We start from the raw sequence: 12,989 nt of genomic DNA on the forward strand, positions 1-12,989 counted from the left end.
ACCACTAAAAAAAGATTAATATGTTGACTGTCTTATGGTTTTGGATTTTATTTGCACCTTAAGATGCAAACTCCACATATTATGCTCATCTGTGCCATCTTAAGCCAGAGTAATCCTATTTAAAATTAGAATGTACAGACTGTGTAATATGTTTGTAATATGTTACACACTTCTCAGTTCTGAAGAGCTCACAGATTGAAGCCAGTCAAAGAGCAGGGACAGAAACAGGTTCAGACAGAACACACGGTGGCCTATGAGTGAGAAGTCACAGGGTAAGCACAATTATAAAGAGGGAGATACGGAGCATGGAAAAGGATACCAGCCTGGGAGTGCTGGGCAGGCCCACACGGACAGCTCTGCTCGAGAGCAGGCCGAGAAGACCACACCACACTAAGAAGTGACTTCCAAAACACTTCCACTGACAAAACTAAACATGAGCGTGCACAAACTCGTCCAACAATATAATACAGAACAAAACCAATGTCACCTAATCTTATAAAAATAAATGTACAGTTACTAAGGAGAATCTGACTTTATCTTTCATCACTCTGCTCAGATGTTTTTCAATAACAGTCGCATGTTAGCCAGCAATTTCTAGGTAAGACCCTGACCCCCAGGTGCTGAGCAGAACAGAGATGAAAATAAATAAAGAGGAAACACTTAGGTTGTGCATCCATCCACTCAGCCTCCAGTGGGAACAACGTCTGTGCACGCAATAGCCCTGAACTTGGGGAACATAAAATCTGTTGTGTAGGATTACTTTTTTTTTTTATCATTTAGTACACATTCAAGTATCTTAACCATTTCAGCAGATTTTAAATCACCAGGAAGCCAAGAGAGATTTTTGACCTCCCTGTCTAGGTGCTAGCTTTATCCTTTGGCTCTGCATGAGATGCAGAGTATAACCAATTTGAGTATTTCAAAGAAACTGGGTCTGTCATTAGCTCTCAGGGACAGAAATCAATTTGTATTACATTATGATTGCAATCCACGTAAGTACAAACAGAGATCAAGAATCATCTGTAGTAAAAGGACATGTTCTGGTAATTCAAATTACTGGAAATGTTCTCTGAGGACTAATGTGACTTACTAACCCCACTGAGTTTTAGAGAGCCCCACATCTTGATTAGAAATCAAAGATCTATGCCCACAAGTTTTTGAGAGGAGAGTTTAGAGCCAATTTTCAAAGAAGAAATAGGTTTTTATATTCTTACCTTTCTACAGTTTAAGAACTACCTGCCAGGCCACATTTCTGAGGCTCACATAAGCAGCCACAGCACAGTTTCACAAGACGGACACAAAACTGTTCTCATGGAACAAAATTTGCTCATCTACTTAGGACAGCATTAAGACTGAGGATACAAGACTGCTCTCCCTCTCCACTTCTTGCAGCTCAATCAGGCAGCTGCCTCAGAAACCACTGCAGTACTCTCAGAAATGCAGAGACTTGTCCCCCAAGCCTGATCCAAGGGCAACAGATAGCAGAAAAGATACAATGCATATTTTAAAATAAAGACCTCTTTGTAATCATCAGCAGAGTTAGCTAAGCAAGGGAGGATAAATATTCCCTACCAGCTAACAGAGAAGCACACCCTTACTCCAGGCTGTGCTTAAGGTACACTGATAGATATTTATATGGTCGATACCAAGGACTTAGTCCTCAAATTACATTTTCACCTTTTAGATATGATTAAGGTTTCATAACACTGAGGAAGTGATCTGGGAAAACACTTGAGCTCCTCCTGTCATTTGGGAATGGGACTAATCCTCCTAGTTCAGTTAATACTAATACTCCCATCCAGTTCCCATGTCCCCTCATTCTTACTTCTCTATCTCAAAAAAACATCTGTAAGGAAAGTAAAATCTATGGAAAAGCTTGCATGACAAGACTGTAGTGGAAGCACACTAAAACTTCTGAGATTCAACCATATTTAAGGAAAGAGGGATTCCAATTTTGAAAGAAGAAAGGCTGATTACTAGGTCAAATTCAATTGCTATTGGGCTTTACTATGACACTAATGCTTTGTAATTGTGTTTGAAGATGCAGATCATGATGTAAGATACATAAAGAAGATGAAACACTAACTTCAAAACACTAGTGATTTTTTGATGATAAGGTAGTATTTTCCTCATGTTTGAAGTAGGCACTTCATAATTCTCCAGGATTATTCCTGTTATTTTTAAAATAGTGTAGTTAATTGATGTAGGTGGTTATACATTTGGAGCATTTTAATGTCTGTATACATTAAAAGCTATCAAAAGTAAGATTTCTTCATATTATTGCAATTTCATTTTTTAAATATAGGGATTCAGCTTTAAATCTAATTTAAAAAGCACATTTAAACATGAGCTCTGTACACCTTTGTCTTCCTGGCAAGTCTGACATTGTTCACTGTGCTTCATCCAGGCCTCATTCCATACTTTTTCTTAAGAACAAATCAGCTTTGAGCTTGTTTGCAAGGATTTAATCTCTTATGCATTTAAAAGCTGACTGAATCTGTGTATGGAAAAGCTCCCACATTCTTTATCTCCCTCTCACTGGCTTGCCCAGCTGAATTTAAAAGACAGAAGGCTACATACCTTGCCTTTGAAAACACACTGCCTCTGTGGGTTAATGGCATTCTCAATACAGCTGTTTTTGTTGTTTTTTTAAGTCTGCACCATCCATAATTAAATCTGAATTATTCTAATTTACTATGCTGTGGTGTTGCCTCTCCTCTCCAGTAAATTAACAGTGGATATTGAAAAGAAAGTAACTTTCTCCAGGGATGGAGACGCTCTCCAGAGGCTACTTCCCCTCATCTCACTTGGTTGATCCCGATTTTCCCTTCCCAGACATTCTCACGTTGGTCATGGATTATTCATTTACCTGCTCACAGCAGAGAGAACATGATGTCCTACAACGATTGTTAGGGAGACACAACTCCTGTTAGTTTTTCATCAATACCTTTTTATTCTCAGTGAACATCTTCTTGGAAATGTTTTACATGTTGCAGCTATTTTGTTTCCTCCACTTTAGTCACTTCCAGTTGAGCAGAACAATATGAATGTACTTGCTCTACCTCTGCTCATTAGTTCCCAGCACATTTTAATCAGCAGGTTCCCTTTCAAACTCTTGGGGTTTGTTTATATTTTAGTAACCCGCTGGTTCTTACAAGAATTCAATTTGAAAGAAATTCTACCATACAGCACTAAGTAAGATGGCAATCTTGAGCTGAGGCACAAAGGCTGAAATAGCCACCTGAACTGGTTCTGTTACTGTCTCCCAAAAAATGTAGCCACCTGCCACAATTTTGGCTGGAGAGGAATCATTAATACAGCACCAGTCCGATCTGGCAACCTGAGGCCTCACACCAGGATAAAAGGGAAACTGCCTAATTAGAAACTAAAGTACAAGCATTTCACAAGCCAACATCTCTTTTAATATTACTAATGCAACACTGTGTTATCTGCACATTTACAGCCCCCACCTGCTTTCTTAGACTATTCCTCTAATTTGGTTAAAGAACTTTATCAAACATTCACTGACTTCTGTGATTTTCTCTCCCCACCAGAAGCTGCCTGTTCTCTGGGTGGCACCAAGGAAAGCAAAGTTTCAGACCAAACCCATCTAATTCAGAGATACAGGAGTAAAACAATGCACTTTTTTTTTTTTTCATTTCCACTGCATTTTAAAACATTCAGCTCAAAGAGAAAAGCTTCATATCTGCAGCATCCCCACATGCATCACTGCTCCTTTGACCAGGACCAGGTTGACCTGATCTTTTCAGTTTTAGGGCACCTTTTCAAGCTTGAGATCTCCTTTTGCAGGCAGATGCTGAGGGAAGCCAAACACATGACAAGAGTTCCCCTCAAGAGTTTTGGGCTCCCACAACCTCTCCCAACCCTGGCTTCCAGTCCTACCATGAGGTGTGGACCAAAGAGATGGGATGCATTTGCCCCTTTGACCTGAAGATCTGCTTTCTAGAAGATACCTATATTATATTATATCACATTATATTATATTTATTATATTATTTATTATATTATTATTATATATAATCTGTGTAATACTGTATGCTCATCACTATCAATATGATTTTTGTTTCTAGGAATAATAGTAATAACAGGACCAGTGAAGGAGACATTTCCTTCCTTAAAAAAGCAAAAGTGGAGAATGGAAAATGAGAACTGATAAGTCAGATGGGAAGAGTTTGGTTTTCTTCACTAAATTACATAGTACATCTGCAGGCTGACAAAGGGTACTTCAGTCAAAAATCGATTTTTAGCTTGTTTCTACTAGATCATCTTTCATCTGGTGCTGAATTGGAGTTTGTAACCCCTATTTACAACAGATAGTTACTTGTCAGATGTCTGAAATAACTGAGAATGGAAGTATTTCAGCCTACAGAAGCTCCTCCATAGCAAGAAAAATTGCCTTTTTTGGAAGAAGCACCTGGGCACACTCAGGAGGAAGGGACGACAGATCAGCAAAGTGCCTGACAGATGATTCCTGTGTGCAGCCACATCTGGGGCAAAGGAACAGACAGAAGGGACAATACTGAGAACAACTTAAATGGGAATTAACAGAATTTGAATGAAAGATCTGGGAAAAATTACAAAGAGCATCCAATGGCCTGCTGAAACTACACAGTCAGGAAGAAGTAGATGACTAGCCAGCCACCAGCACTTGGCTTGCAATGGCAATGTGTTAATAGGCAACCTAGATATAAATAAGAGAGGACTTAAAGCTAAGACCAAAAGAGAACAAACATAGTTCAGCAGTAGTAAACTAATGTTCTTACAGCCCTGCATGTGTTTATCTTCCTTGTGCAGCACCACATCCACTTTCCCAGTATGGCAGCAACTAACAGTGTTTATGGACCTTAAAATGAAACTCATTCAGCACATCATGTTCATTTAGCTACTGACGTGACAGCCTCAGTAATCTGTTTTGGGCAAAGCTCATGAAGAAAGCCAAACTCAGTCTTAAGTTCACCAACATCAGCAAAGTGAAGTTGGAACCTAAAATGTGCTATTGGAAAACTGGTCAACGTGATCCTGTTGCACTAAGCTGAACTCCAATTACCACTTTAGGGATTAAACAGTTATTACTCTCAGGAAAGCATTATTTTTCTTATGAGGCTGTTGCAGATGTGCAGAAAGTAGCTTTCATTACAGTGACAATCTTGGGTCTAGATGCTGCTCTTATTTATGATCTCCTGTCTGGAATATTCAGTTATCCACAAAGCCTGAAGTACCTGCAGATGTACACAGATCAAAATGCAAGAGAAAATTTTATTTCTCACCAAAACCAGGGATTCCTTGAAAATACTTAAGGAATAGCATCTAATTCCATGTCTTACTTCATTACTAACAGCTGAAACATCTCATCTCAAACATTTAATGTGGTTTTATCACATACAGTTAACTCATATCTTCTAAAAGTGTTTACTCCTGTTTCTAGGAACAAAGTTGAAATGCATTAACAAATTAACCATTTGACACTTGGAACAGTTCTCTCTCTTCTTTTTCATTTGCACAGCCCTTACTGCAAAGCCCCAAGTACAGGATCAGATTGCCCTTAATACAAATGCCATTATTGTTAATAGCAATACTCACCTACACAATGCAGCAGTATGAGGACAGGCTACCTGGAAAACTTTTCTGAATGCTAATTTTCTATCTACCCATGCTTGCATAGTAAACTGTAGTATGCCAATATGAAAATGATTTTTCCTGCAGGTTTTTGCAAGGATATGTTAACTTACCTAATTTTATATTTTAATAGAATTTCACAAGCCAGTAGGACTGAAACATATCAGTAATTGCTGCTAAAACGGGTGTAAATTGTCTTGATCAAACCATGAGTGTAAACAATTTTTTAATTAGACTGCTTGAAACTTGCAATAACCAGGGAATGATGATGCCAGTCATCAGACAAGGGCATCACATTTAGCAACTGATCTCTCTGTGTTTCTATTCTACCTTCCTTGACATTAATACAAAGCAAACGTATACATTGAGGTTCATTCATTCAACCCCTTCCCAATACATGGGAACTGTACTTGGCACTACCATTCTGCAAAGGCTTAGACCAAGTCTGACAGGATACTCCACTTCTCCAGCCAGGGGACCTGCAGTGGACACTGTGACAGATTGTCTTCATTTCATCTGTATGTTCTCTGCTGTTTATTGTACTTCCTCAAGGAATAACCAGGTCACAGAAATTGTGCTGGCAGGAGGGGAAACAGTTTTCTCCCCTATATAATACTTCCAACATGCTTGGGGAGACAAGGTTTCCAGTAACACTGGGTGAAGACTATGGAAGTGTGGGAGAATTATCAATGATATATATGCTTAGGCTGCTTCTTAGCCAACCCCACCCATGACTCTCCCTTAAAATGTGATTATATACATATTTGTTCAAATTTCTGTACAAACACAAAAATCACAGAACTTAGCTGCAACATACAGTTGTCTAAAAGAAACACTTGCAACTGATAAATGACCCACTAAAAATGCAATCGCTAATTGTCTTTCAGACTGGATACTGTAAGCATTTTAAGAGGTATAATTAGCTGTAGGAACAACTACAGACTAGTTACTGCCACAGAAGAAAAAAACCAAAAACCATTAATTAGGTTCCTTTGTTCCGCAGAGAGGAAAAATCCGTAGTATTTCGGAAAACAGTGCAATTTGATTTACATGATTTTCTTGACATTACCACAATTAGGAAATGAAGTCACAACTGATACTTTATTTAAAAAAAAAAAAAAAAAAAAAAAGGAATTTCATAGTCCTTCTTACATAAAGGTCACTTACTCTTAAATAACGTTCCCATGTACTGAGCTTTCTAGAAACAGATTTTTCTTCATTTCCACTCAGTGCTACACATAATTGAAAGGACAAGTGATGTTAACTTGATCTTACTAAATGTCACCCACTGAAGAGCTAAGGAGAGCTAAAGCAGATACATTTCTGATGTGCACACCTTCTCAAGCCCTTACATTAATCAGTGGTAGGAGATTTCCAAGTATTTTGCTTCACAGGTCTTGCAATCAATGAAACATTTGGTCTCCAACAACTGGCCTGTTACACCTCATTACAGCATGGAAAAGTTAAAAACAATTCTTAATGACCACAACACACTGAAGAGCACTGGTTGACTATCATTACATAAAAACAGAGCTGAATATTTGCCAAAAGGCCATTAAAGTTATCGGGCCAGAATGGGACTTACTGATGATTTTCTTTTTTTCAAAGAATTTGCTCATCTTTCTACTTCTGTTTGTGAAAATGCTTCAACGCCATTTTAAAGCCAACTTCTACTGTAAACCAAAGAAGGGACAACTGTAATATATTGAGCTGAAGGACTTCAGCACAAAGCTGTCATCAGTAATTTCAAATGCCTCAGGGAATACAGTAAAAATGTCCTCTGAAAGAATAAGGATATGACAGAGGTCAACTCTGAGTTATCCATGTTTACACCACAGCCTCTTCCCCTTAGTCAAGTACCATCTCTTCTCCCCAAAAGACTCTAAAACACACTTCTTTATCATTTATTCTGTGTCATTTTTCACCAGTCTGGTTTCCTAGAGGGGTCAATGGCCCAGGCCTGTCAGTGTTCCAGAGGCATTGGGACAATGCCCTTAGCAACACACTAACTTGGCCAGCCCTGAACTGTCCAGGCAGTCGGACTGGATGACTGTAGGTCCCTTCCAGCTAAAACATTCTATCTATTTAGTTATTCCCTTAGATGTCCAAAGATTACTGGTATTAGTCTGTGCAATTGAAGAGGCCAGTGACGCTCAAAGAACCACATTCCAGTATTTTCTATAAGCACACACACGAGTGAGCAACCCCTCAGTCACAACAGGGTTTATTTAATGGGAATGATCTCAGAGAGGACTCCTATCTCTGTAACTAACTGCTGCTTCTACCAATTCATATGTGGGCTGTCATTCTCTGCTCATTAGGAATGATAGCTCTCCCAAATGTACAAAACTGTGCTCTGCATCCTTTCAGGAGCATCTCTCACTGTGATCGATGCACACAACGGAGAGCAAAAAGGGACTGTCAGACAGGGAACAAATAAACAGATCTCATTGTCAGGAACTGCCAGCTCCAACTGTTCTCAAACATAACAGTGACCCCATCCCACTCCTCTGCTGTGCCCACACCAGGATGCTCTTCAGCCCCACATTGCTCTGGGCTCTGGTTCATTTCAGGAATTATCTGAGCTAATTGTTGTAAACCCAACACCAGAGGAAGCCATTTCATGCAAGGACTCTGTCCAAGCAGGAGGAGACAGCACAACGTAGATGAGCCATTTCTCTGCATCTCTGGGAGCTCACATGGACTATAAGCCAAATTAAAAGCTAAAAAGACCTAGCAGAATATCAAGTTCAAATTCCTCCTAATTAACAGCTCTTAAGAGACCAATTGCAGTGGGAAAAGTTGGTGCAAAAGCAAAGGATTCTGCAAGAGCAAAGGGGGGAAAAAGCTGCCAGGTGACATAACGTATTTTATTCTTACAGGGAAGCTTACTATTTTCTCCAATATAGAAACAGGTTTAAAACAATTTATAGTTCTGCACCATCCTACCTGCAGTGCTACATGAAAGCAAAGCAAAGCAGCCTGGTGGATGTGTCCAGCTGACTGGATCCCACGCTGCTGCAGGTGATGGGCTCCTGCCAAGCATCACTGCACTCTGAGGAAGCTGATTTTACCAATCAGACTTTCAAATGGGCATTTATATTCATTGGACACCTCTCAGTATTAATACAGGGGAGCCTGTACTCTCTCTGCTTCAGTACAGCTGAGGTAGTGGGAGGTATTAAGGCATTATTCATAGTTGTTTTATTATTTAAAATTAGAGCTTTTGGGCCAGATCTTCAGCTGGCATAAACTCAACACAGGTCTATTTAAAGGAATTGTGCTAATTTACATCAAATTATGATCTGTACTGAAGGTCTCTAAGGATTATCTACTTGATAAGTCAGTTATTTTACCTAATTGAAGTAGTTGAGTGTTTCTTAATAAATTATGAGCGATCTATGATATTTATTCATTGAAGAGCTCAGACTGTTAGGTAATACTTGCGTATTATCTTTCTTTCCTTCCCTTTTTTAACTGAATATATCTCATCCCGACCTTGGAGCTACATTATCATATCTTCCAATACAAAGTTTGCATGGGAAAACAGTTTTTGCTTAGCACTGTTAATTTAAAAACAGATTTCTGTGTTTCTTGCACACTTTATTTCAAAATTATTGCGTTATCCACCAAGCCAGTGCCAAGCTCATATTTCCTAATGCTCCAAAAACATTACAGCTATAAAATCCTGACCATCATGATGCTCAAAAGAACTTACCTTTTATTTCTGTCTTCTATCTGCAAGATATAGACCATGTCATCAGCAACGTGAAGCTTGGAGCTGCTGTCTCCCCACTTCAGCTTCAGGCTCTGAGGCCCTGCTGCAGCACACTCTAACCGTGGAGGTAAGGGTGGTAAAGGTCTGGTTTTTGCTTTAATAAAGTGGCTAAAAGGTCCAGCTCCAATTTCATTGACAGCCTGGATCCTGATCCTAAAACAAACAAAAAGGTAAATGTTAAATAAAGCGCTTTCACCGGGTTCTTGACATAAAAATGCCTTAGAGAAACAAGAGAGCCTTGGCAAACTGGAAGGATCTGCAAACACAACAAATATCATCCTGCTTACACTGCAAGAGTTGCAGTGAAGATGGCAAGAAATGCAGTAAGGCAGAGGGCAAAGATTTGGGTCAATAACTTCAGGACCTGGTGACAGTCCCTTCAGCCGCATGAACAAGGGACAGCAGCACAGAACAATTCCAGTCTGGGAAACACAAAGTGTGTAACCATGAATAAATAAAAAGCAGAAGTGTGTTGTGGTCGTCTAACAAAGATCATGGGCTAATTATGGTGAAATCATTCAGTGAAAGCATTGGTGTCACTGCCATGAAACCCATGTTGGCAAGCATCCCTGAAGACCAAAGAGCAGTGTTATTTCAGTGTGTGCAGTGTCTCAAAAGGCACACTATTTAAGTACAGGAAACTCTACTGGGAAGAGCTAATGGAGAAGCTTAAATCCATAAACCTCCTACACAAACTGCAGAAATATCTATTAGATCAAATAAAAGTTGGACTCAAGTTGCTCTCACAAGATACACAAAAGCCCCCGAGCCATTTGAGTCACATTAAGGGCATCCAGAAGAAGAGCAGATCACCTGCCTGGTCACAGAAGTTTTAATTTGGAAATATTCCTAAGACTGAGCCAGTCTTCTAAATTCTATTTCTTTCTTAAGATAATGACTCCTGCCCTCTGTTTTGTCACTTTCTCTTGGTTGTCTGCACCTTAGTTTAATAATTTGTACACTGAGAATCTGCTTACAGGGATGAGTGAGGAGTAGCAGTCTTTGGCTACGGTAACATCAACAGCACCATAACAAAAATGGGAAATACGAATTTCAAAAGAGCTTGGAGGACTGTGTAAATAGAAATATTGGTACAGACAAGCCTGAAAGGTTTCAAAACAAAGTGAAAATAAGAGAAAACAGGATGAAGCAAATCAATTAAGTTTTATTGTTTTGTTGGTTTTTTTTTTAAGATAGTTCAGCCTAGTTAAGATAGTTGAACAGATGCCATTTACTTTGGAAATCCTGTGCACAGCAAGTCTTGTATTTTTCTCATGGGAAAAGACTCTCTACAAGAAGTGTTGCTTCTCAAAACTATCAGCCACCAAGAAGGGAGAAGTCCCTGGGGAAGGTGGTAGGGGGAGAAAGAAGAGCAGAACCTGGCACACCCCCATGATTGCCTGCTTCAGGGAAAGCAGGAGACAAATAGAACTGTCTTTGCTTAGCAGAGCTACTTATTTTGACTGAAGGACACAAAGTGATGTAAGTTCACATAAACAACGTATGAAAAATTACTTTGCTTTGAACAGCAAGTTTTCAGCTCTACTATTAGGATAAGAATATGTAGAGTTAGAGGGATAGGGAAAAAACCCTCCAGTATTCCTCATTAAATAAACTCCCAAAGTATATTTGCTGCAATTTCAAGGAAAAAAGGGTTAAATTATTAATAAACATATGGCAAAATAATAGAGTCTTATCTACTGATTAGGTAGTTGAAGCAATTGCCCACTAAGAATGCACTGTGCTTACACAGTCCTGTAAATGTGTAGTTAGACCTTTGCTTATTGACCCAGACATTAACAGGGGTAATGTATTGCTTGGTGTGAAGCTGCATTTTCCTTCTAACCTTCCTTTTGGCTTCAGGAAATGCATCCTGACCACCTTACAGCACTATACAATGGTGATTTAATCCCCTTCCTCCCAAAGGCTGGATGGCAAAAAAGGAATATCTAGTGGGAGCCTCCTCTTCAAGTGCTGCATATATTAAAAGCATTTGACATAAAAAGAACAAAAGGTTTTTCTAGTATCTGAAGAAGTGTAATTAATACAGGCATTGATCTTATTTCTTATTATGTTATTACATCAATATTTAATATAGTAAGTTTGTGTCTATATAGTAACAAAAATACTGTGAAAACTGCCTGAATTTTCATTGTTTTCTGGCAAGCTATCCATTAGCATATGAACATAAACAGTAACAGCTACATTACAAAATGCTACTACTTATTTTGTAGACTGATTACAGCAACATGCTCTGGAGCACACAGCTTTTTTTTTTTGGCTTTGTTTTATTTGGTATTATTTAAAGTCCCAGTAACAAAGCCTCTCCTGTCCTCAAGTAATTTTAGCTCATTTCCAAATGGCAGCCACCACACCTGAGAACAAGCAGTGACTGAAATGAATCTCAAATATCACATTTCTTAGGCAGAAGCTGATAAATTTGCTATTTAGATATGTGCATCAACAGACACCTGGCATTTATTTGCTTGTCTTCCTTTTGCCAGGTATTTGCAAAAGGTAAAGATGTGTCTTTTCCCTCTTTTGTTGCTGTTTTCCTCTGTTGCACAGTGTTCTTGCTCCCCACTTCTGACACAGAAGTACGCCCAGACACCCCCTCCCTTCCCACTCTGGAGCACAGTAAGACTGATGGAAACTCTTAAGACTTAAAATAAAGACAGGCATCTTCCAAATGAATGATGATACTGGGAAAGGAAGAACAGATTTATTTGACTCTACCACGGCTGATGTGGCTACTCTTTTCCACTGACTGCACCACCATAAAGCTCCGTAAATTGCCACTATCATTCCCAGGGCCTCAGCTTCGCAGAGACACATAAAACAACTAACTCTGGTTTTCTGTGCATGTGACTGCAACCCAAACTCAGCTCTCACCTCCCTCTGAACCACAGCAGCATTTCCCCAACGCATAACTTGAAAAGTCCACAGGGAAGGGGAGAAGGAAGGGAAAAAGAATGGGGAAGAAAGGAGGAGCATGTGGAGAAGGAAGGAGAGCAGGTGGTGGTGGGAGAACATCTTGTACTGCACCATCTCTGCTCCAGCTCAGGTGCCTTCTCATGTCCCTGCCCCAGCAACACTGAGCTCTTCCAGCTGGGTGGCACAGTCAGGGTGGATAAGAGAAATTCCACAACTAAATGGAAACCAATTACTGTTTACAGAACTGATACTGGGAAAAATCAACTCTTTATTTTCATGTAAAAGTACTGTATAGACATGTCGAAATATTTGCAATAAAACCACTTCCTGAATTCCTTTCAACTTTTTCACTAATTGTTTCTAAGTGAAAATACCCCAAACACCCTCTTGGAAAGATGGTTTAATAATCTGACAATCACAATCTGTAAATAATTTTTTTTTAAATTTAAAGACTATATTTAGGAAGAGTGCCTAATTCTGCAGACCCTACAAAATAATATTTGTATTCATTCTTACATTTTCCCACTGCAACTTTTAAACATTGAGAAAAAAACATAAATCAGACTAGGTAAATTTAGAAACCATGAAATGATCTTAAACAGACCATTCTCTCTTATAAGATTCTTGACTCAGGAAAACA

The 12,989-nt window shown here is 39.1% G+C and overlaps 1 protein-coding gene across 4 annotated transcripts in view; it reads right to left on the reverse strand.

Annotated features, from left to right (window-relative positions):
* Positions 1-12,989, reverse strand: part of FNDC3B (fibronectin type III domain containing 3B) — a 190,691-nt gene that overhangs the window by 13,901 nt on the left and 163,801 nt on the right. For all 4 annotated transcript variants that reach the window (XM_027647357.1, XM_027647360.1, XM_027647359.1 and 1 more), the window contains exon 23: positions 9,356-9,568. In XM_027647357.1, coding sequence (XP_027503158.1) covers positions 9,356-9,568 — 213 coding nt within the window. The remainder of the gene's footprint in view (positions 1-9,355; positions 9,569-12,989) is intronic.

Source organism: Corapipo altera, unplaced genomic scaffold (genome assembly GCF_003945725.1).
Source record: "Corapipo altera isolate COAL_440 unplaced genomic scaffold, ASM394572v1 113, whole genome shotgun sequence".
Lineage (NCBI taxonomy): Eukaryota > Metazoa > Chordata > Aves > Passeriformes > Pipridae > Corapipo > Corapipo altera.